This window comes from Canis aureus, chromosome 8 (assembly GCF_053574225.1).
Source record: "Canis aureus isolate CA01 chromosome 8, VMU_Caureus_v.1.0, whole genome shotgun sequence".
NCBI lineage: Eukaryota > Metazoa > Chordata > Mammalia > Carnivora > Canidae > Canis > Canis aureus.
This window is the reverse complement of record NC_135618.1, coordinates 14,278,981-14,304,218: the sequence shown is the minus strand read 5'-3', so window position 1 is coordinate 14,304,218 and position 25,238 is coordinate 14,278,981. Positions and strand designations below refer to the sequence as shown.

The 25,238-nt window shown below is 40.8% G+C and overlaps 1 protein-coding gene across 1 annotated transcript in view; it reads left to right on the top strand.

The window, feature by feature from the left end:
* Positions 1–9,888: 9,888 nt before the first annotated feature.
* CTBS (chitobiase) overlaps positions 9,889–25,238 on the top strand; it is a 35,858-nt gene continuing 20,508 nt past the window's right edge. The window contains exon 1 of the mRNA XM_077905233.1: positions 9,889–10,294. Coding sequence (XP_077761359.1) covers positions 10,124–10,294 — 171 coding nt within the window. The 5' untranslated portion in view covers positions 9,889–10,123. The remainder of the gene's footprint in view (positions 10,295–25,238) is intronic.

Sequence of the window (25,238 nt, the reverse complement as noted above, 5' to 3'; positions counted from 1 at the left end):
CAAGAAGTATCATACATAGCTTATTTCCCTTTGTTCAAAGATCCCATTGGAGAGCTACCAACTAAAATTCAAGTCGTCTCACAGTTATAAGATAGGTCTTATTCCTCAGTGAATTCCAATTTTGAAGGAACATGTCTTCCATTGATGAAGAAAGCAAGCTCTAACTAGGATCACCCAGGCAATAGAGATGGGATTTAAAGAATGTACAATTATGGCCATGGCGGTTTCTCGTTCATGCTAGAACAACTCCTGGTACTTTTTTCTTGCACTGGAAAGGAATTCTTTATTTTATTTAAAAAAAATATTTATTTGAGAGAAAAAGCGAAAGAGAGAGAGAAAGCACTGATTGGGGGGGGGGGGGCAGAGAGAAAAGCAGGCTCCTTGCTGAGCAGGACTATGACGTGGGGCTTGATCCCAGGACCCTGGAGTCTGGGCAGATGCTTAACCAGCTGAGCCACCCAGGAGGTCCTGGAAAGGACTATTAAAAAAAAAAAAAAAAAAAAAGCTAAGAGTGGGGATTAAATAACATTATTTTAATCAAAATTTTCAACTACTTAAAATTGGTTTTGAAACAAAAACGGTATGGTATAACACTGCAAAATATTCTGATTGCTTAGTAAAGGCAAACTATAAGTTATAAATTGTTTTCTACACATTTGATCTTATATCAGATAAAAGCCCAATTATTTCTGAGGAATTGGTCTTCATTCAAAATAAGATGCTGCATTCTCAAAGCTTTAAAAACAGCCCCCTGAGGTACACATAAACCATCAAAGAAACATTTTCAGACTGTCAGAGGCATTTCTGTAAATTCTACAAAAAGATTTTGCATCCTAGTGTTTTCTCGAAGTTTATTCTGGCTGCCTTTGGATTAAAAAACCAGAGACGTGAAAAGCAAAGAGTGGCAAAGTGGCCCTAACTACAGCTCCCACAGCAGCAGCAGATCCAGGAACATGTCTGTCCCTGGTGGTCCCTGCTATTTGGCAGCAGGTAGTTGGACACCTTTTCAGTGCTGTTCATGCTTGCAGACAGAAGCCATTTTAACATGTTAGGCTAAAGGGTTGTCAGCTTTTTTCCTAAGCTTCTCTAATTGGGGTACACGAGTCTCTGCATCTCTGCATGCAAGATGGACTGGCTCCAGTAAGATAGGATTTCAATAGATGAATGTAGTCCTTTTTTCATTAAACAAACAATTGACTGCATGGGTAAAAGATGAAAGATACCTGGTTGAGAAATACTTTCTGTCAAACAGACATAAGCAAGGATTTTTAGCTGGTCACGAATTTAGTATGAGCCAAGAGGTAGAGCACTGCCCAGAAAGCACTAAGGCATGTCAGCTCATAGGAGGTAATGATTTTGCCATATGCTGCATTGGCCAGATCATGCCTGACCTGGAATGTACACATTAGCTGTGCACCACATCTTAAAGCTCATCAGAAAGGGTTACAGGTGGGATGGTAAAAAGTACAGAAACCAAGTTATATGAGGAACAATTGAAGGAATTTGATTTATTTAGTCCAGAAACAGAAAGATTTGGGAAGCAGAAGAGGAGGGAATATTGGTTGTTCATCTTCAAAACTTGAAGAGGACCTTGCAGAAAAGCTATCACAGTTGTTCTGGAGGTCTCCCCAAAGAAAAATCAGGGCCAATTAGGGTAACAGTAGACAATTTTCAGCTCAAAGGTTAAGAAGCTTTTTGTAATTATTACTTTCCCTGAAGTAGGCTGGGCTGCTTCCTCAGTGGGGCAGGCGGGGGCCTTGTCACACAGGAAGACCCCAGTAAAGGCTGAACACTTTCGAGTATAGAAGGGGCAGACAATCGGTGTTAAGTGGGACTCTGAAAGGTTCTGTTCAAAGTATGGTAAGGATGGCCCCTGGAGACTCTGGAAGCCATCCTGGCCTATGCTGCACACCCTTATGGTGGAGTCTTGGGCTGTGTCACCCTAATGGTGACTGTTTTCTCCGTCGCTGAAAAGTAGACTTCAGTCTTGTTATCTAACTTAAATCACCGCCTACCAAAATAATATTGCTGTGGTTGCTGAAAATGGCCCTGGGATGCTGTGTTCCTCCATCTGAATTGATGATTCTCGCTCAAGGGCGGTGAGGGATGGGGCTCCCAGGCATGTGACTGGCCTGAGCCTTGCTCTCCTCAGCTATGGGCTGGAGAGTGAATAGCATATTTAAGATTGTGGCCTTTGGAGCTACACTGCCTAAGTTTAAATCCTAGCTTGGTGCCTTAACTATCTGTATAAAACTGTTATTTAATTTCTGGTGTCCCTTTGTCTATAAACTAGAGATGACAATGGTTGACTCTGTCTGTTGTGAGAATTAGGTGAGCAAAGGGGTATTACCTCCCTGCCTACACAGCCCACTGCTATTTTTACATTCTATTTGTAACCAATCTGCTCCAGGCTGACACCTACATTACGATGTTTATTCCAGCTAGCCTCAAAAATGATTTCAGTACATGGAAATTCAGTACACTGAAACTAAGTGTAGTTTTAAACCGAAGGTGTCATCCCACCAAGCTATAATTAATTCTTGGAAAACAAATCCGGTTTTAAATGGAAAACCACCTAAGTATTCATGTTCCAATTAAAAGTATGTACTGAGAGGGCACCTGGGTGGCTGTTATTAAGTGGCTGCCTTCCTCCTCAGATCATGATCTTGGGGTCCTGGAATTAAGTCCCACGTCTAGCTCCCTCATCAGTGGGGAGTCTGCTTCTCCTTCTCCCTCTGCCTCTTCCTCCCACCCCTTGTCATGTTCTCTCATGCATGCTCTCTCTTTCTCAAATAAATAAAATCTTAAACAAAAAATTAAAAGTACCTACTGGGACAAATTCCATGCTAAGCTCTGTTACAGTGCTTCTCAGAGTGTGGTCCTGAGATCAGCTGCATCAGCATCGACTGGTGCCTTAGTCCTCTCGGGCTGCTGTAACAAGAATCAAGGACTGGGTGCTGAAAAAACAAACGTGTATTTTTCACAGTTCTGGAGGCTGGGAAGTCTCAGAGCAAGTCCCTGGCAGATTTGGTGTCTGGTGAGAGCCTGCTTCTTGGTTCATAGACAGTTGTTATTGTGTCCTCATAAGGCAGCAGGAGGGTCCCTTCTATAAGGACACCAATTTTATTCATGAGGATGCCTCCCAAAGGCCCCACTCCCAATGCCATCTCATGTTTCCTGTACCCCTCTTACTCTTTCATGATTCACTTCCGTGTTTTGGTGAAACACATTTTTTGGTGGTTGCTTGAGAAAGAGTGTATGACAGATAAATATTTTGAAGTTTTAAATGACTTTTCTACTTGACTAATAATTTTCAGTGGAAATCATATTCTTTTAGAATTTCAAATGTATTGTTTGTCTTTGCACTTCAGGTATTGCTGTTGAGAAATCTGAGGACTTTCTTATTCTTGACCCTTTGTGACTTTTTTTTAAAATCTCTAGCAGCTTTTAGGATCAATTCTTTGCCCTTTCATTCTGAAGAATCATGTGCTTCAGTCCTGGAAGTTTTTCTTGAATTGCTTTCTTGAATTTCTTACCCACTGGACTGCTCTTCCAATTTTCTTACCTTTCTCCTGCCCACTCCAGAGAACGACACCCCCAGACTTCAGCCTGGGAGAAGGACAGTTGCCTAAAGATATAAGCTGGGGGGCAGCCTAGGTGGCTCAGAGGTTTAGCACTGCCTTCAGCCCAGGGTATGATCCTGGAGACCCGGGATCAAGTCCCATGTCAGGCTCCCTGCATGGAATGGAGTCTGCTTCTTCCTCTGCCTGTATCTGTGTGCCCACCCACCCCCCCTCTCATGAATAAGTAAATTTAAAAAAAAAAAAAAGAGATGTAAGGCTGGGGAAGTGATCTAGAGATCTAACGGCTCATTAAGCAGCTTTCACCTTAATTCTCTTTATTTTCAGGCACCTTCCTCCTGTTCCCCCATTTACTCTGAATTCCTGAGGCACCTCTTGTAGTTCTGGAACATTTGGAAGATTCCTTGTGGTTTAAGTTGGGTTGTTTCTCAGCTTTCCCTACTGTTGGGGTTCAGGGTACTTATCTTTCATGCTTTTCAGCTTCCAAAATTATGTTGTTGTCACCTTGTCCTTGTGGGCTTAAGTTTTCATTGGAGTTTAAGCATAAAAGGGAGCAAAATTAGGTGTTTGTATTCAAACTGCCATCTTAACTTAGAACGAGTACCTGTATCTTAAAATTTTTTTCAGCCATTCATTAGGGGAACATGATAAAAAAAGATGTGACTGCTGGCTGGACCCAGGTGATTGGTAGCTCCTCACCCCTCCCTGTCCTTGGAATGTGGATTCTGCTTGCCCTTCCTGCTTCCAGAGGCTGCTCCCAGGATGTATGTAGCATTGACATGATGATGTGGTGTTGGAAACACCTGCACAGTATATGTGACTGAGCCCAGTGGAGGGCCTCTTGGTAAGCTTTTTAAGACTTGGAGGGCCACTATAGGTTTCCATTTGTCTGCTGCCCAAGACAAGCCTCACATGTAAGTTCCCTTTGCTCTTATGAAAACTGCCACCTGACAACCTGGAGTGGCCTGTCTCTTTCTTTACTCTCCCCTCTGCCCTCTGTGTGTGGAGGCTGGTTTCAGAGCACACCAGGAAAGCTGCTGAGAGGGTTGTGAACCTACAGTTGGTGAGCCAGCCAGGAGACTGAAGAAATGGGCCTCAACAGATGAAATCCTGAGTTGGTCATTGACCCCTGTGTGGGGAGGAGTGACCTATAGGTCAGATGCTTGTGGATTGCCACTGGATCATGGAGACACCCGTCTAACGCCCTTGGGGGAACAGCTCACTGTGCGCAGTGGCAGGGAAAGGAAGCCGGTAGTCACTGCAGCTGGCCTCTCCTGCAGGCGGTTTGGTTGGTCACTGATGCTTGGCTGGAGGTGGCAGCTTAGGTCCAAGTTAAAAGATGACCTAAGATTAGAAGAGGACAAGGGAATGTCCACCAGCCTTATAGCTTCAGGGCTAGCGGGCAAGATTGGAGAACAGGATAAAAAGATACCTTAATGTGTTATTTTACAAAGCTGGGAAGGCACAAAATACCCCAGATTAAGATCAGGGAACTTGTGACAAAGACTGATTGATTAGGACACTAAAAGGTGGAATCTCTGAAAAGTAATGAAAATTAAAAAAAAAAAAAAGATTGTGGTAACTGAGGATAACCTGCACATCTTCTGACGCCAGTACAAAGGAAAATTTTTATTTTTTTTTAAATTTTTATTTATGATAGTCACACAGAGAGAGAGAGAGAGAGGCAGAGACATAGGCAGAGGAAGAAGCAGGCCCCATGCACCAGGAGCCCGACGTGGGATTCGATCCCGGGTCTCCAGGATCGTGCCCTGGGCCAAAGGCAGGCGCCAAATCCCTGAGCCACCCAGGGATCCCACAAAGGAAAATTTTAAAAAGCAATTACCCTTAAAACTCTTAGGAGAAAATTTAGTTTCTTTCTCTGTCCTTTGAATTTATAAGTCTTGTCCGTCTTTAAAACGTAAACACCCCAGGAAATAACCAAAACATTGCCTACAGGGATTAAAGAAAAAAAGGTAAGGGTACGGGGAAGGCTCTTTAAAATACAGGCTGCTTGAAATAAGGAAAACAACCCTGTAGGTAGGAAAGTAGGAGATGTAGGAGAAAGGTATAAGGAATGAATATACATTTTTACTGAGGGGAAAAGAAAGTAATTTTGTCCTAAAATGAGACTGCTTATTTAGAGAGGAATAACTTAGGACAAAATATGAATGAAAAAGAAAATTGTAGAAGGTTTGTGAAAGGTAATCTTTGGAAGGGAATTTTATGGGTGGTCAGGACTGATGAAAATTGGAATAAATAAGTTTTTGAAGTACACGAGTATAAGATCAAAATGTGGTTTTCTTTATTAAAAAGACAACATTTTCTTGGATTGTTGGTCTGCTCTTGATAAAAAAAATATAAACAAAGGTTTGTAATTAAATTAAAAACAAAGTTTCTATATTTTGTCTTTACCAGGTTTATAAGAAACTCTCATTAGATCTTTAACCATGGCCATTTTTAAATCTTTTGTTATTTGCAGAGTTATTGTTTTACTCTGCTGCTTTGGCCAAATGTGTTCCTGCAAAAGTGCTTTATCTTCCAGGAGATTTATGGAAAAGGTTTTGACAAGTACAGATTTCTGATAACTAGGATCAATTTTCCCTCATGTAGGAGGGATGATAATAAATCTTTTAAGTGCTTTCCCAAGGCTACCTGCCTAGCCCCACAATATGTCATGGGATGGTAGCTGGGGATGTGTCCCTGTTCTCCTTCGTCACATCAGTAAAATGTACGTCAGTGGACATAATGTTAACATGTAGAGATCTGCCTCTGCTATGGGATACCTTACAGGCTTTGCTGGAATGTCTGTGAGGGAAAGGATGGGCAATAAATCCACAGAAAATACAAAGCCCAGGCACAGCTGTAAGGTGAAACTCATGTTGTCCCAAAAGTTATGACTGGTAAGGTACAATTCTATCCACCCCCTAAAAGTGTGAAGGAGGTGCAAGCCTCTGTAGGGATTTGGGGATTTGGGAGGACTTTTATCTCCTACCTGGCATAGTGCATCCATCCTACCTCCCTAGTAGAGAGAGGGCACATGTGGGACTAGGGGTGAGAGCAGCAAGCTGGTTTGAGAAAGCAAAGCAGATTAAATCTCTGGGCACATCCCATATAGGGCTAGCATTTGAGTTAAATATGTCTGTGACTCCAAAAGATATGGGTAGACAGAAGGGGAGAGTGCTTCCAGGATTTTGGCCCCAATTCTGGAAAGGGGCAGATACCCAATATACCACATAGAGGAGCAGCTCCTAGCAGTGTACACAGCAGTCCTCAAGGCAGGGCCTCTCACACAGCAGCCAGTGGGTTGAGCTCAGGGTGGCCTGGCTGGTGATTAGTCATGAGTCCTGGCCATTAACCCTTAATGCTGACAGCTGGGCTGTTCTAAAGGGATTAGCCTTGGACAAATGGAGGCCAAAAGGTGGATGATTATGAGTAAGTCTTTGTGGGATTAAGATGTGTGGGAAGACATGTGAGTCCACCCACAAGATCTTATCTAAGGAAGCCCTCACTTTTCCATGTCTTGGCTCATAAAGCACTGATACCCCCTGGCAACTGGGAAGCTGATATTCTTGACCCCTCAGTAGGTACAATAGATTGGGTGCACAGAGAAAATGGCCATCATCATGCTCAGGTGTGATGGCGAATTCTAACTATGCCAAGTTGCTCTTGGAGTCCAGCCACAGAGGCTGTCCTGTGTGTTCTAAACAATAACCAAGGCAACTGCTGAAAGAATCTGGGGCTATTCACTCCAGTTCCCAACTGGTGAGGAACTGGCAAGTTGATTATATTGGCCTTCTCCAAGGATTCTATATATGCCCTGGTTTGTGTAGACACTGCATTTGGTTTAGCCTGATATTTCCCGTTTCTATGCACAACAGGCTGCCACCATTAGGGGATTAGAGAAACTGAGTACTATGTATGGATACCTTCATCAAATAGGTAGCAATTGAGGGGCAGTCACATTTCGAAGGTCATGAAGCGTAAGACTGGGCAAAAAAAAAAAAAAAAAAAAAAGACATCGAATGGAGATTATATCTTAGCTATAATCAATAGGCAGCAGGATCAGTAGAAAGAAAAGATATTGGGACACCTGGGTGGCTTAGCAGTTGAGTATCTGCCTTCGGCTCAGGGCATGATCCTGGGATCTGGGATCGAGTCCCACATTGGGCTCCCTGCAAGGAGCCTGCTTCTCCCTCTGCCTATGTCTCTCTCTGTCACTCATGAATAAATAAATCTTTAAAAAAAAAAAGAAAAAGAAAATACATTAAAACAGCAGATTAAATTGTTAACAGATAAAACCAGGTAGACTAAAGTACTGTCTAGGCTTTAATACATCTGGAAAATCAATGAGTAGAACCACTTGCCCCTATGCCAGACTGGGGACCCCTGCCAAGGCTCCCAACACCAAAAAGGTGTGGAAGTGACAGGAAACAGCCATTGCCCCAACTCTCAGCCATGATCAACATGCTATGCTGCTGAGATCCCCAAGCCTCGTCATGCCTGGGAAAGGAATGATCTACTGGAATTTGCAATGGGGCATGCCGCCAGGGCTGGTGAGTCACTTCACATTCCTGGGTGAGGAGGCACTACTCAATTTTCCACTGGGACCCATTGTTCTGCTGCTAGCCGGACTTGTTGAAATACACTATGCCTGAAATGGAACGTACACCTTGAGAGATTGGAGAAGGTGGGGGTCCTCTTCTGGTATATCCTACCCTCAGTCTCTCTCCTCATGCCTGGCAGTGCTGCCTCCCCTGGCCAACGTGCATAGTCTGCACAACCGAGTCAAATCCCTACAGCTGCCAACCTCCCCCTCCTCAAGGCCAGGACAGTGTCTCATTGGCATGATTATCTGACTGCTGTCTTTGTTCCCTCCACAGGCTTGGAGAATGTTAGAAATCCTTACTAAATTCAGTCAGCAAGCCCTGAATGATAATTTTAAAAAACCTGTCCTTACTGAACAGTGAAATGACTCTAATGAGAAAAACTGTTCTCTAAAACAGGATGGCCTTGGACATTTTTACCTCACAAGGAGGCACCTGTGCCATTATCAAAACAAAATGTTCTGAGCTCATACCTAATGAGTCTGCTAATGTATCATTCTTATTAAATCACGTGAGGACACAGGTAAATGTCCTGAGTGATTCAACTCCCAGCCTAGAAGATTTAATAAATTGATGGTTTGGATCCTAGGACTCTTGATAGACTTGTGACTAATTTGGGGAATTATTGTCTTAATCTGTGTTTTCTCTTACTGTACCTGTACTGTTGCTCTGGTGTCTGCCTCCAGTGCAGCAGATAGCCACCAGAAAAGCCAGTGCCATCTTAATGAAACCCCTTCATGACCACTCTTTCTGGAAGAGGGGGCACACAGGATTGTAAGAACCAGTTACCAGGGGTAGAGTGTTGGTGAATGTCATCAAAAAGACATGCCTGAGGGCACCTGGGTGGCTCAGTGGTTGAGTGCCTTTGGCTCAAGTCATGATCCCAGGGTCCTGGGATCAAATCCTGCATCAGGCTCCTTGCAGGGAGCCTGCTTCTTCCTCTGCCTGTGTCTCCCATGAATAAACAAAATCTTAAAAAAAAAAAAAAACACAACTGTCGATTGACCTGTGAACACTTTGAGGCTCTTCACCCTTTCTTCTGTCCTTGGAACGTAGGTTCTACTTGTCTTTCCCACTCCCAGAGGCTGTTCCAAGAACATAGCCTTGAGATAGTGATGTGGTGTTGAAAACACCTGCATGGTGTATGTGACTGAGCCCAGTTAGGGTCCCTTTATAAGCTTTTTAAGACTTGGAGGGCCACTACAGGGATCCATTCATCTTGCTGTTGCCCAAGACAAACCTCATGTGTAAGTTCCCTTTGTTGTTATGAAAACTGCCACCTGCCAACCTATCTCTTCTTCACTTTCCCCCTGCCCTGTGTGTGTGTGTGTGGGGGGGGGGGGCTAGTTTCAGAGCACACCAGGAAAGCTCCTGAACTACCACCCCCATTCCAACTGTGGTGCTCAGTCATCCCTATCAAGGCCCCCTATTTCTCCCTTCATGGGGCCTCCTCCACTTTTTAAAAAAGATTTTATTTATTCATGATAGACCGGCGGTGGGGGGAGGGGGGCTGTGCAGAGACACAGGCAGAGGGAGAAGCAGGCTCCATGCAGGGAGCCTGATGTGGGACTCGATCCCAGATCTCCAGGATCATGCCCTGGGTCAAAAGCACTAAACTGCTGAGCCACCCAGGATCCCCCCTCCTCCACTTTCAAATTGCACGAGGAGTACAAACAGCCATGATATAAAGACAGGTGCAGAGTGTTGAGGGGGTGTAAGTGGTACTTCTACCCAACAGGTCTGCTGGGGGCCTGAGGCACTGGCTTGCCAGTTACCATGTTCACGGTAGTCTTTCTCCTTCACCCCGCCTTCATGTCCCCATTGGCTAAGATTGCCCAGCCCTTCCCATGTCAGCCCCTCCCAAGTCTGCTCTAACCCCCAGGCAGGTTTAGAGCTTGCTGAGAGTCTTGACCTGAGCCAGCAGGTAGAGAAACCGTCATGTCCCTGCCACAGCTTGGTCGCCTGTGCCTCCTCGCCCACCCACCACATGGCATCCTGGGGCTCACCCTGCTGCTGCTGCCACTGTTGCTGCCATTCTGGGCAGGGGCCCACTGTCCTTGCCAGGATCCAGCATTGTGCCAACCCATCACCGACCACCCTGATTTTGAGGTCAGTGCCTCTCTCTTGCCCCTCTGGGTCTGTCCTTAGGGCCGAGTAAAAATTTAGGGTAAAGCCCTAAGAAGGGCTTTAGGGTGAGCCCTAAGAAGAAGTGGTGTGGGTGCAGTCACCAATTTTGACCGCTGACTGAGGGCCTCTTTTTGGATGCCTTCATCATATGATGAGGAAGCTGAGAGAGGTTGAGTAACTCTTCCTGGTGTCACAGTGCCTGCCTGAAAGAGGCAGGCAGGTATTCAAACTCAGGTGTGATCCCAAATGCAAGTTCCTTTCACGGCCCTGCAGTGCCATCCAGGTGGCACTCTGGGCATACTAGCAAGGGGGTAGGATAATGAGGTATTTCCTAAGTAGCAAGTTTCATTGTTCTCCAAGAGAATATTTAGAATGAAAGAATCTCGGCACTCCAACAACAGTACATTGGAAAGCAGAATGTTCCACTTACCTTTCTTTTTTCCTGTCTACCAGCCCTTTCTTTTAGGTACCTCGAAACAACCCAAGAAGGGTGGTAAAAATAATTTTCCTTTTACTCATCTGACAATTTATAATGCTTTGAGTAACTTTAATCAGGCACCTTTCACAGGCAAAATGAGAACCACCTGACACCTAGAGTTTGATGACTACAACAGGAGTTAGAGGAAAGGCTTAATCCTATAAAAATTAATAGAAGGAAACCTTTAACTTTTTGAGGATCCTCCATACTGTTCTCCAGAGTGGCTGCATCCGTTTGCATTCCCACCAACAGCACAAGAGGGTTCCTCTTTCTCTGCATCCCCTCTAACACCTGCTGTTTCTTGGGTATTAAAGAGGGCACTTGTTATAATGAGCAATGGGTCTTGTGAGTGATGAATCACTGAATTCTACTCCAGAAACCCATAATGCACTGTATGTTCACTAACTAAAATTTAGATTAAAAAAAAAAAAAAAAAAGACATTCCTTTTGAATAGAGTCAGAAGGCCAGGCAGGGGGAGCTCTCAGATCCTTGTCAGTTGCAGACCAAGTAGGGAGAGCCAGGGGTATCTAGCAGGTGGGTCCTACCTTATTACCGTCACTGGGGAAGAAAGGCTCCTTCCTGGCAACAGCCCAACTAATGAGATGTCGCTACAATTCAGCCAATGAAAAGCCAGTATACTTCAAACTCCCAGTTTACTCCAATTTTTTTTTGTTTATAACAGCTTTCCTAACTTCCCCTTTTCCTCTATAAATGAGTGTTGCTCTCCTTTGTTTTGTGGTTTTGCTGTAGCTTGTTTGTCCTGGTTTGCAATTCTATGCTATTCCCAAATAAACACTTCTTTGCTGGTAAAATAGCCAACAGTTTAATTTTTAAGGTTAACATTACTTAGCAAAAGTGGGATCCAGATAAGACCCCCAAGAGCTCTGAGGCTACTGAGCAAACAGGTACCAGTACCCTCTGAGCCTGAGCTCATTGCTTTCTCACCCACCCTGGGGTTTGAGGGTAAATTTTGTCCTGGATTATAAGCTCCACACTTTGAGTTTTCCATACATTATTTGGGGTTTAAGACCTTATTTTTGTTTTCTGCGGTACTCACTTGGCCTTTGGTAGGACTCTTGTTTGGAACTGGACTGTTCCTCCTGGGGATGGGAATGGCCTTAGGTCTGATTCCTTCTGAAACAAACTGTTCCTGTTGAAACTACTTTTTAGGAATTTTTCTCTTTAGAGAAAATCCTTGAAGAAATGGGATCCCAGTCACCAGTCTGGACCAGACTCTATCCAGCTTTGTTTTTAAACTATGCTCTCTAAATGGACTGACTTAACCAAAATGTAGAATTAACAATGGCCATTATGGGGAATTTTCATCTCCTCAAACTTGTTTTACTCAAAATTAGAAAGCTATGACCCCAAACAAAAAACTGAATGGGATGCTTATTTTAAATGGTACCTTGAGGCTTCCAGATGTTTTCAGGATTCTTTGCTGAGGCAAACAATTGAAAGGAGTCAGAATGGCTTCTGAGGTCCCTTTTGCCTTCCTCATCTTCTTTGCAGACATGAATCTGTCCCCTCTTCCCTCTCCTGAGCCTATTAAAACCTTGTTCTTCTTTAAAAACTTTTTTTTTTTTTTTTTTTAGATTTTTATTTGAGAGAGAGAATGAACTGGAGGGGGAGAAGGAGAAACAATTCCCCACTGAGCAGAGAGCCAATATTGGGCTTGATCCCAGGACCCTGAGATCATGACCTGAGCTGAAGCCTAAGGCCACCCAGGCGCCCCAAAACTTCCTCTTTAAAGTGAAATCTTATGAGAACCTAAACAAAACCCAAGTTTCTTATGTTTCCCAGATTAAGGCTGAATTGTGAGCCATAAAGTTTCCAAAAGTGACTGAGGACCTCCATACATTTGCTGAAGAATTTGAATTTAGCATAGTTATTCACACTTACCAAGTTCATTTCTCAGATTTATATTAATTAGTCCAACTGCCTGGTGGTGAAGACCAGGCCAAATATTGGATGAAACTAGACCTAAAGTAACATCCTGAAGGTGATTTAGAGAAACCTCTGGCAAGATGCTAGAACATTCGCTGGAAATCTCTACTGAGCAATTAGAGTAGTTTTTGTTAAGCCTACTGATCGAAACAAGATTCATGCTTGCACACACAAAAGGTCATGAACACATGGCTATTACAATCAACTCCAGATTGTATTTTAAGAACATTCTGGTCTTCCTGTAAATGTTTAATCCACCTGGGTAGCATTTCATTCTGTTTATTAATGGGCTTAACTGGAATCTTTCTCTTTTAGTTAAAAGAATCAGGATGAATTAGGAAACTTACCACTCCAGATTTAGTTAATTTGGCAAATCTGCTCACTTACATCCTAGATGAACCTAAAAGACTGCTAAAATTCTCAATTTTCAACTCCTGCAAATGAAAGCCTGTAAACAAAACCAAAATCTCTGTAGTTTTTGTTGTTACTGCTCTAAAGAGCCAGGCATTGGAAAAAAGTTTTATGAATTTAAGTATTCCAGGTACCTTCAGCTTTCTAGTTGGCCTTCCCAATGTCCTCTTAATTCCCAGTAACAGAGCTCCAGGGAATTATAGGGGCTGTTCTCAATCCTCCTTCTTAACTGGCTGCAGAGAAACCAGACTGGAAATGAAAAATGTGTCTTTATTGATACCAGAGCTACTCTCTCAGTGCTTAACCCCACTGCTACAGAGCAGCCCCTGCCTTAGGAAACTAAAACAGTTCAAATAGTGGGGGGTCTCTAAGAAACCTCAACAAGATCCTGTTTCTGAATCTTTTCCCTTTTGTCTAGGCCCTTTGGGACATACCCTTTTTCTCCTTAGTTATTGGGCTGAGATTTCTTAGAAAAGTACCATGCCAAGATTTTTCTCAAAAGGGAGAAATAATTTTACAGTTTGACAACAGTAATAAAAATACCCAACCAGGGAAGTTAAATGACCCTTCAACATCTTTTATTTATTTCTATTGGCTGAGCTACCGTCCTTTTTATGGGCAAAAGCTTTAACCGATATTGGCAAAATCCACAGTGCACCTCCCATCAAGATTCAAATAGATCCATTAAAACCTCTCCCATAATTAATACCTAATACGTAAGCCTCTCAAGGAGACCTCAAGTCCATAATAGAATATTACAGTACTTGGGGCTTCATTATCCCCTGAACTAGTGCCTGCAATACCCCTATTTTACCTATGAGAACACCCAATAACTAAGGATGAAGGTTTGTCCAGGATCTATGAGCAATAAATAACATTGTTGTTTCTTGGCATTCTGCTATTCTAACTCCCATAGCCACTAACATCCATTCTCACTGAAAGCAAAATTTTCACTGTAATTGATTTATACAATATGTTTTTAGCATTCCAGTTAATGAGGATAGCCCATGTTTTGCTTTCATTGGAGAAGAATGGAAATATACCTGAACAGTAAAGTCCCAGGGTTTCACAAAGAGTCCTTTTTACTTTTCATGAATCTTAAAAGCTGATTTGGATGATATAAAGTTTTTTGCAGGCTCTACCTTGTTATAATACATAGATGATTTGCTTCTCTACTCCCCTTCTCAAACCTCTTCATAGGAAAAAAGCATCCACCTATTGAAACTTTTGGCCTGAAAGGGACATAAAGTGTCCAAAGAAAAACAGTTTGCTCAAACTCAGGTTTGACACTCGAAGCACCTGATCTCAGAATAAGGACTACATTTGAATCCAGATGAAACCCCTCATGACTGCTTAGTGTTGACAGATTACCTTTGAATCCTTGTTACAATTTACAGGAAACTCCTCTAATCTGTGCAGGTGTTTCATAGTTTACTGATGTTTCTTATCTAAAGGATGAAAATGGTAAATATCATACTGAGGATCCTATTGCAACTCCTTTTGAATTCACTGAAACAGCAACCTTACATTTTGGATACTTCAGCCCAATAGGCTGAGCCATATATCCTTACCTGAGTTCATACCTTAGCCAAGGGTAAAATTGCAAACATTTATACTGTTCGTTGGTATGTTTTTAGGGTAGCTCATGACTTTGGAATATATATATATATTTTTTTAATTTTTATTTATTTATGATAGTCACAGAGAGAGAGAGAGAGGCAGAGACACAGGCAGAGGGAGAAGCAGGATCCATGCAGGGAGCCCAATATGGGACTCGATTCCAGGTCTCCATGATTACACCCTGGGCCGAAGGCGGTGCTAAACCGCTGAGCCACCCAGGCTGCCCATGACTTTGGAATATTATGGGGACGATGGGCTGTCTTTACCTCCAATGGAAATAAAATTTTAAATGGTTCCTGTGTCCAAACAGTGATTTTTTTTCGGTCTTTTTTTCTTTCTTAAATTCCACATATGAGTGAAATACTATGGTATTTGTCTTTCTATGACTTATTACACTTGGCATTATATCCTCTAGATCCATCCATATTATTGCAAATGGCAAGATATTCTTTTTGATGGCAGAGGGGGTGTGTGTGTGTATACACAAAGCATCTTTATCGATGGACACTTGGGCTTCTTCCATAATTTGGCTATTGCAGTAGATAAAACTGTAATAAACATGAGGGTGCATATATCTTTTTGAATTAAGTGTTTTCAGTGGAATTGCTGGGTCATAGGGAAGTTCTATTTTTAATTTTTTGAAGGAGCTCCATACTGTTTTCCACAGTGGCTGCACCAGTTTGCATGCCCACCAAGAGGGCATGAGGGTTCCTTTTCTTCCACAACCTCACCAACACTTGTTTCTTGTGTGTGTGTGTGTGTGTGTGTGTGTGTTTTATGTCAGCCATTCTGCCAAGTGTGAGGTGACACTGTGATTTGGCTTTGAATTTCCCTGATGCTTAGTGATGTTGAGCAACTTTTCATCTGAAAGTCTTCTTTGGACAAATGTCTGTTTATGTTGTCTGTCCATTTTTATTTTTTTTATTTTTATTTATTTTTATTTATTTTATTTTATTATTTTTTTTTGTCTGTCCATTTTTAAATTGGATAACTTGGGGTTTTGGTGTTGAGTTGTATAAGTTCTTTATGTATTTTGGATACTGACCTTTACTGAATATATGATCTGCAAATATCTTTTCCCATTCAGTAGGTTGGGAAAACATTTTAGTGCTTGTTGATTGTTTCCTTCACTGTGCAGAAGCTTTTTATTTTGATGTAGTCCCAGTAGTATATTTTTGCTTTTTTCCCTCTTGCTTCAGATCTATCTAGAAAAATATTACTATGGCCAACGTCAGAGAAATTACTGCCTATATTCTCCTCTAGGATTTTTATGGTTTCAGGTCTCACATTTAGGTCTTTTATCCATTTTGAGGCTTTTTTCTTTTTTTCTGTATGTTATAAGAAAGTGGTCTAGTTTCATTCTTTTGCATGTAGCTGTCCAATTTTCCCAACATCATTTGTTGAAGAGACTGTCTTCCCATTGCATATTCTTGCCTCCTTTGTCAAAGATTAATGTCTATATAATTGTGGCTTTATTTCTGGGCTCTATATTCTGTTCCATTGATCTATGTGTCTGTTTTTGTGCCAGTATCATACTGTTTTGATTACTACAGTTTTACAGTATATCATGAAATATGGGATTGTAATACCCCCAGTTTTTTTTTTTAATTTATTTATGATAGTCACACAGAGAGAGAGAGAGAGAGAGAGAGAGAGAGAGATACAGAGACATAGGCAGAGGGAGAAGCAGGCTCCATGCACCGGAAGCTCGACGTGGGATTCGATCCCAGGTCTCCAGGATCGCGCCCTGGGCCAAAGGCACGCGCTAAACCGCTGTGCCACCCAGGGATTCCCCAGTTTTTTTTTAATTTTAAGATTATGTTGGCTATTTGAGGTCTTTTATGTTCCATAGAAATATTATTAGTATTCAAGTTCAGTGAAAAATGGTGTTGGTATTTTGGTGGGGATTGCATTAAATCTGTAGTTTGCTTTGGGCAGTATGGATTTTAACAATATTGGTTCTTTCAATCCCCGAGCATGGAATAGCTTTCAATTTTTGTTGCCTTCTATTTCTTTCATCAGTGTTTTATAATTTTCAGAGTACAAGACTTTCACCTCCTTGGAATAGTTTATTCCTAGGTATTATTTTTGGTGTGATTGTAAATGGGATTGTTTTAATTTCTCTTTCTGCTACTTCATTATTAGTGTATAGAAATGTAATGGATTTCTCTATGTTGATTTTATATCCTGAAATCTTACGGAATTAATTTATCAGTTGAATTAGGTTTTTATGGTGAAGTTTTTTTTTTTTTTATTTATGATAGTCACAGAGAGAGAGAGAGAGAGAGAGAGGCAGAGACACAGGCAGAGGGAGAAGCAGGCTCCATGCACCGGGAGCCCGATATGGGAGTCGATCCCGGGTCTCCAGGATCGCGCCCTGGGCCAAAGGCAGGCGCCAAACCGCTGCGCCACCCAGGGATCCCCTATGGTGAAGTTTTTAAGAGTTTTTTATATGTAGTATGTCATCTGCAACTAGTGACAATTTTAGGTCTTCCTTACCAACTTGGATGCTTTCATTTCTTTTTCTTGCTTGATTGCTATGACTAGGACTTCCAGTACTATGTTGACTAAAAGTGGTGTGAACATCCTTGTCTTGTTCCTGATCTTAGGAGAAAAGGTCTCAATTTTTCACCATTGAATATGATGTTTGCTGTGGGTTTTTCTTACTTGGCCTTTATTATGTTGAGGTATTTTCCCTCTAAATTTATTTTGTTTATGGTTGAATGGATGTTGTACTTTGCTGAATGCATTTTATGAACTATTGAAATGATCATATAGTTCTTATCCCTTCTCTTGTTGATGTCATATATCATATTGATTGTGGCTATTGAACCACTCTTCTAGCCCAGGAATAAATCCCACTTAATCATGGGAAATTAATTTTTAATGTATTGCTGGATTTGGTTGATAATAGTTTGTTGAGGAATGTTTTGCATCTATGTTCACCAGACATATTGGCTTGTAGTTTAGTTTTCCTTTTCTCTTTTCTTTCTTTTTGTTCTGTATTTGTCTGGTGTGGGTATCTGGGTAATGCTGGCCTCACTGAATGAATTTGGAAGCTTTCCTTCCTCTTCTTTTTTTTTTTAGAATAGTTTGAGACTAGATATTAACTCTTCTTTAATTGGTGGAATTCACTTGTGAAGTCATCTGGTCCTGAATTTTTATTTGTTGGGCATTTTTTGATTACTAACTCAATTTCATTGCTAGTAATCAGTTTGTTCAAATTCTCTATTTCTTCATGATTCAGTCTTAGGAGATTATGTGTTTCTAGGAATTTATCCATTTCTTCTAGGTTGTCCAATTGTTGGCAAATTGTATTTCTGTGGTGCCAGCTGTTACTTTTCCTCTTTCATTTCAGATTGACTCTTCTCTTTCCTTCCTTTCCCTTTCTTCCTTTCTTTCATTTTCTTCTTTCCTTTGATGGTTTTAGTAGAATTGATTTTGCTGATCTTTTCAAAGTAATGCTGATTTCATTGATCTGTTTTTAAAGTCTCCATTTCACTTATTTCTGTTCTAATTTTTATTGTTTTCTTCCTTCTATCGGTTCTGGGCTTTGTTCTTTTTTCTAATTCCTTTAGGTGTAAAGTTGGGTTGTATTTGAGATTTTTCTCAATAGACAAGCCTCTATGGCTCTAAACTTTCTTCTGAGAACAGCTTTTGCTGCATCCCAAACATTTTGGATGGTTGTGTTTTCATTTTCATTTGTCTCCAGTTTTTTTTTTCTTCTTTGATTTCTTGGTTGGCCCCTTCATTATTTAGTAGCATATTATAACCTCCATGTATTTGTGGTCTTTCCAGATTTTTTTCTTGTGGTTGATTATAGTTTCATAGCATTGTGATAAAAAAAGATGCGTGGTATGACTTCTATCTTTTTGAATTCATTGACTTATTTTGCAACCTCATATGTGTCTATCCTGAAGGATGTTCCACGTGCCCTTGAAAGGAATGTGTATTCTGCTGTTTTAGGATGGAATGTTCTGAATATATTTATTAGAACTCTCTGATACAATGTGTCATTCAAAGCCACTTATTAATTCTATTTAGATAATCTATCCATTGATGTAAGTAGGGTTAAAATCCCTTCCTATTATTGTATTGCTATTGATTACTTCCTGTATGTTGTTAGCTGCTTTATGTATCTGTGTCCTCTCTTGTGTGCATAAATGTTTACATTTGTTATATCTTCTCTTTGGGTTGTCCCTTTTATTATATAGTGTCTTTGTATCTTGTTATATTCTTTGTTTTAAGTCTTTTCTCTGATACAAAGTGTTGCTACCTCGATTTTCTTTACACTTCTATTTGAATGGGAAATGCTTTTCAATCCCTTCACTTTTAATCTACATGTGTCTTTAGGTCTAAAATGAGTTTTTTATAGGAAGCATATAGATGGGTCTTGCTTTTTTTTTTTTTTTTTTTTTTTTTTGAGTAGGCTCCACGCCCAGTGTGGGGCTTGAATTCATGACCCTGAGATCAATGCATAAGCTGAGATCAAGAGTCAGATGCTCAACCAACTGAGCCACCCAGGTGCCCTGGGTCTTGCTTTATCCATTCTGTCGCCTTTTATCTTTTGATTGGAGCCTTTAGTCCATTTACATTCAAACTAATTATTGATAGTTATATACTTATTGCCATTTTGTCACTTTTCAGTTGTTTTTCTGTTCCTCTCTTCACTTGCTTTCTTCCCCCATGATTTGCTGGCTTTAATGATATACTTGGATTCCTTTATTTTTTGTATATCTATTTCTGATTTTTGATTTGGATACCATTAGGTTTATATATAACATCTTAGGCATATAGCAGTCTATATTAAGTGTATTGTCACTTAAGTTTGAATCCATTCTGAAAGCACTAAGTTTTTAAAACTCTTCTATTCTTCAGGATATGGTATCCTATTTTACATCCTTTTATTTTGTGAATCCTTCGGTTGTTTTTTTTTTTTTTATAGATAATTTTATTGATCTCATGTTTCCTACTTTTCTCTTTCCTTTCCACTCAGAGTGCCCTTTAACATTTCCTATACCAGTGGATTAGTGGTAATGAATTCCATTAACTTTTATTTGTCTGGGAAACTCTCTCTCTTTCAATTTTGAATGACAGCCCTTTTGGATAGAGTATTCTTGGTTGCAAGGTGTTTTGTTTTGTTTGCACTTTGAATATATCATGCCACTGTATTCTGGCCTGCAAAGTTTCTGCTGAAAAATCAGTTGATAACTTTATGTGATTTTATGGGATTTCCCTTGTATGTAAACTGTTTTCTCTTGCTGCTTTTAATATTCTGTTGACCATGACTTTTTGCCATTTTTAAAAAGATCTTATTTGAGAGAGAGAGAGAGAGAGACAGAGGGACAGAGACAGAAGCAGAGTCCTAGTTGAGCAGGGAGCCCAACGTGGGGCTCAATCTTGGAACCCTGGGATCATGACCTAAGCTGAACACAGATGCTTAACCAACTAAGTCACCCAGACATCCCTACTTTTTGCCATTTTAATTACTATGTGTCTTGATGTGGACCTCCTTGGCTTGATTTTTGTTAAGGGCTCTTTGTGACTCCTGCATCTGGATATCTGTTTTCTTCCCCAGATTCAGGAAGTTTCCAGCTATTACATCTTCAAATACATTTTCTGTCACTTTTTCTCTCTCTTCCGGGATCCCTATAATGCAGCTGTTATTATGCTTGATGGTGTTGTTGAGTCCTCTTCAATTTCTTTTGGTCTCTTGTTCACCTTGATTGCTTTCCATTACTCTGTGCTCCATGTCACTGATTATGTTTCTTCTAGTTTACTGTTTATTCCTTCTTGTGTTTTGTTATTGGGCTCTTATAAGAAGTAGGGGATCCCTGGGTGGCTCAGCGGTTCAGCACCTGCCTTCGGCCCAGGGTGTGGAGTCCCAGGATTGAGTCCCATGTCAGGCTCCCTGCATGGAGCCTGCTTCTGCCCCCCCCACCCCCGTGTGTTTATCATGAATAAATAAATAACATCTTTAAAAAAATAAAAGGTTATATAAAAGAACCTGATTGGTTCTTTATGTTTTCTCTTTGAGAGTCTCACAGAAGTCCTTCACTTCTTTTCTCAAGTCCAGTGAGTATCTTTACTACTGTCACTTTAAATTCTCTATTGGGCATCTATTTTATCTGTTTCATTAGATCTCTTTCTGTGTTTTTTTTTTTTTCTGTTCTTTCATTGGGACATATTCTTCTCTATCCTCATTTTGACTAACTCTGTCTGTTTCTGTGTTACGAAAGTCAGCTACATCACCTGCTCTTAAAAGTAGTGGCCTTATGAATAAGTAGTTCTGTAGTACTCTGCGGTCCCCTATTCATCAGAACCTGGTGGCTTCAGAGGTGTCTCTTGTATGTGTTGCATGCACCCTGCTATTATGGCTGAGCTATGTTTGCCTTCAGTCCAGTCATTTGCAATGGCTCTTTTTGCCTGTTGTGGGCAGGGCTTAGTCCCTGTGTTGTTAGAGGGCCAATCTGGGACTACCTTTGGCTTCAGTTTGACTGGGTGTTTGCTAGGGATGCAGTAGCATGGAATTATAGGACCCTGAGAAGCTTTGTTTAGTGGGCAGGACCACCAGATGTCTGCCCCTAGCCCACTGCTAGGGCCACAGTTGTGGGTCTGTGTGGTTCTTTTCCTCTTTCCCACAGGCAGGAGTCATTTTGGAGTGGTACTAGCCTCTCTTGGGGCTGCTTGTAGACTGCCAGGTTTGTGCAACCACTTTGGATGGGCTCAGGTTTAAGCTGGAGGGGGTGAGTCTGCAGGAGAATGTGGGAGCAGGATGTGTGGTACCAGCAGGTCTGTGTTGGAGGAGTGGGAAAGGAGCTGCAGCCATCCAGGAAAATTCCTGCTAAGGCCAGCCAGTTTGAAGGGACAGATCTACAGAAGAATGTAGGGGGTGAGGCATGCTGTTAGCAAGCCAGGTAGAGAATGTTCTTTGGCATTGTTTTCTGCAGCTGTGTATCTAGGCTAGGGGAACGAAATAAGTGTCTACCAACTCTTTTGTGATTGAAGTCTCCCAAAGATCCTGGTCCCTCCAACATACCCTCTGAGATTAAGTAAATCTTCTTGTATACCCCTCATGTTTTTCAAACTGCTGTTCTGTGCTGTATCTTATAGGGGCTGTTTGGTGGGCTTTCTTTAAGGGTGAGAACTGTTTCCTGTTGCCCTCTGGTTCTCTTGGAGCCAAACCAGTTGTTTTTAAGTTCCAGGTGTTAAGACCCTTTGATTATAAGAACTCATGAAACTTGGCCCCTCCCATTTTCAAAGTCAAATGTTACGGGGATTTGTCTTCCCAGTGTGGGTTCCCTGTGCCTGGGGTACTGATGTGGGGTCTCTTCCCTACTGCAACCTCTACCTATTGCATCCCTCCCTCCCACAGTCACCCCTGTGGGTCAGTTTGGATCCTGATCACCTCTCTATCCTTCTTACCCTCTTTGATGTACCCTCTTTTTTTTATATTTAGCTGTGAAGAGTATGTTCTTTCAGTCTTTGGGTCATCTACTGGGTTCAAAAATAAACATACTTAAGTAGAGCAATCTTTTCACTATGCACTCTTAGGAGGTTTTGTTGGAAAAAACCACCTCCATAAAAAGTCTTCTACCTCACTGGAAAGGCCCTTATCAGGAATTGCAAACCAACCCTTGTGCCACAAAACTTCACGGAATGGACTCTTGGATTCATGTGATACATCTAAAGAAAGCACCAAACCATGACTTGTTCTGCACACCATATGATGACATGAAAATAAAGATTTCCTGGAATTGAAGAAGAAAATGATGAGACAGTTTCCCCAAGATGTCTAGACCAGGCCTGTATATCTTTTACTCACCATTGGTGCTTTTTTTTTTTTTTTTTTTTTAAGATTTTATTTATTCATGAGACATACAGACAGAGGCAAAGACATAGGCAGAGGGAGAAGCAGGTTCCCTGCAAGGGAGCCTGATGCAGAACTCAAGCTCTGTACCCTGGGATCACAACCTGAGCTAAAGGCAAATGCTCAACCATTGAGTTACCCAGGTGCCCCTATATTTTTTTTTTTTTTTTTTTTTTTTTTTTTTTTTTTTTTGTGGGAGGACACTGCTGCCTCTGTATTCCCCAAGCCCTTATGGAAAGGGGAACCTCTTTTTTTTTTTAATTTTTTAATTATAGCTTTTTGGAAACAGCCTCATCATGATTCTGGGACAAATTAGCTTTTCACTTTATCTTTGAAGGGTTAGAAAGTTCAGAATTCACAAAAGTCTTTCCACTGAACTATTAACTAACTGGATTCTTCTTCAGATTCATGGTTCCTGAGTTTGCAACCACAGACTATATTTTCAATAACACATTTAATTCCAGTCTTTTGAGATAGCAATACTGTTTTAGAACATCTTTGAAGTTGTGCTGTTTTGCAAAAAGTTCATCAGCTATTACTTCATGTTTATAACTGCACTGTAACTTCTCAAGATGCCTTAGTTAATTCTTTTGGTGCGGTCTCGTAGTATTTATGATTCAGTTGTCATGGTCTCTTTAAGTGGGGTCTTCCAGGAGGCATACTTGGCTCCAGGTTTGCGTTCATACAGAGAGTGTCAATGCAGTGCAAGTTGGGAGTGTCAATAAATATTTCAGTGGCTACTTCCAGAACTAGATTCTTGGTTTAGAACCATTAAACAATTTGGAATTGGTATGTTACTTCTGTTTTGTCTGTTGGACTTGAAAAAAAGTTGTATTCACTAACGTGATGCAGCTCAACCCTTCAAGATGATGTCTAACACTTAGGACCTTGAGTAGATATTAACTTTAAATGGGAGTACCTGAGAGTTTCTCCTGCCTAATCTTCCTTGTTATTTAAATATGACTTCAAATACTTTCCAACTATATAAGTACTTTCCCTCCAATATAGATGTAACAACCAGGGAAGGTCCTACCTGGTACTGAGGAATGTAGAAAACTTCCTCTTGATCAGTGATGCTTTCAAAAAAAGATCTTGATCAAAAGTGGGAAATGTGAAAATTAACAAGAATGGAGTTGGGAGGCCAGCAGGGGGAGCTGTCATGTCCTACCACTCATCAATTGCAGACCCGACAGGAAAAGCAGGGGTATCTTGCAGGTGGATACTACTTTACTATCTCAGCAACTATTTCCTTTCCTCCAGGAAAGCCCACATAATTAGAGACTGTCACAACTCAGCCAATGAAAAGCTACTATATTTCAAGCTTCTAGTTTACTCCAGTTAACTTTTTGCTTACCTTCTCAGTTTCTCCCTTTCCTCTATAAAAGAGCATTCCTCTCCTTTGTTCTACAGATTTACCAATGCTGTTGCCATAACTTGCTTGTCCTGTAATTCTCTGCTATTCCCAAATAAACTCCATTTTCTGGCTGGTAAAATAATTGGCGGTTTTATTTTTAAGGCAAACAGTCCAGGGGGCAATTCTTTTGTAAACACAGGGACAATTTCCAGTTCTTAATCTAACACATTTTGAGGCAGAAGCACTTAAATGCCAGTAAAAAGTTATCTGTACATTGCTTAGAAGAAAAAAGGTGGTAAAGTGCTTATAATGAACCTATTTAGTGTGGAAACCTAATATCTGACTTATTGTAGCAACCAATGGATTGCTTCATGGATTCTGCAGTATCTGTGGGCATTTGGAAAATCAATTATTCAAAGCAGCAAAATTTTGTTCATTCATATGTTCATGGTAAATGATCTTTTTCTCTGCTGGCCTATATTCTTCAAATATAAATCTACAGATTAGACTACATTATTTTTTCCCCTTATATTTTCAGTTGATTCATCCAGTTATATGTTTAGAATTTTTATTATACTATAAGCTCTCAGTATTTTTTTTAAATAAATTCAATCTTAATTATCAGAATTAAAATAGGGGATAAGGTTTGTGATGGAAATGAGTCTAAAATCTCCAAAAACAATGGGCCATTCCAATTTCACATTTTGTAATTTTTATTTTAGTGGACAATTGCCTACGAGAAAAATGGGTTATATATAGTTAATTCTGAAAAGTAAAAAAATAAAAATTTAAAGAAATTGAGAAAATTAAGAAGTCTGGTTTAATTATTATACCTAGTTCTCCCTCACCCCTCACCCAACCATTCTCTTTATGGTGGCCCACTGATTATTAATCTCTCCCCCTCCTTCTCATTTGTTGATGCAAACCTTAAGTCCCTCCCTTGCTTAAAACACTCTAATGTTTTCCCATTCATCTTAGGATAAAATACAAAATCCTCAGTGATCTACAAAGCCCTACTTGATCTTGTCACTACCTACCTTACTAGTTTTATCTGATTTCAAGTACTCTCAGGATTTCTATGCTCCAGCCACATTAATACTTTTAGTTCCAGCAATTCAGAATTCTTCCGAGGTATTGAGACATTCACGCTTTTTTGTTTTCTCTGCTGAGAATGCTCTTTTTGTTCATAACCCTCCATCGTGTGTAGGTCATTACCTAGATTTGTTTTCCCCCAAAGTGTGGAAT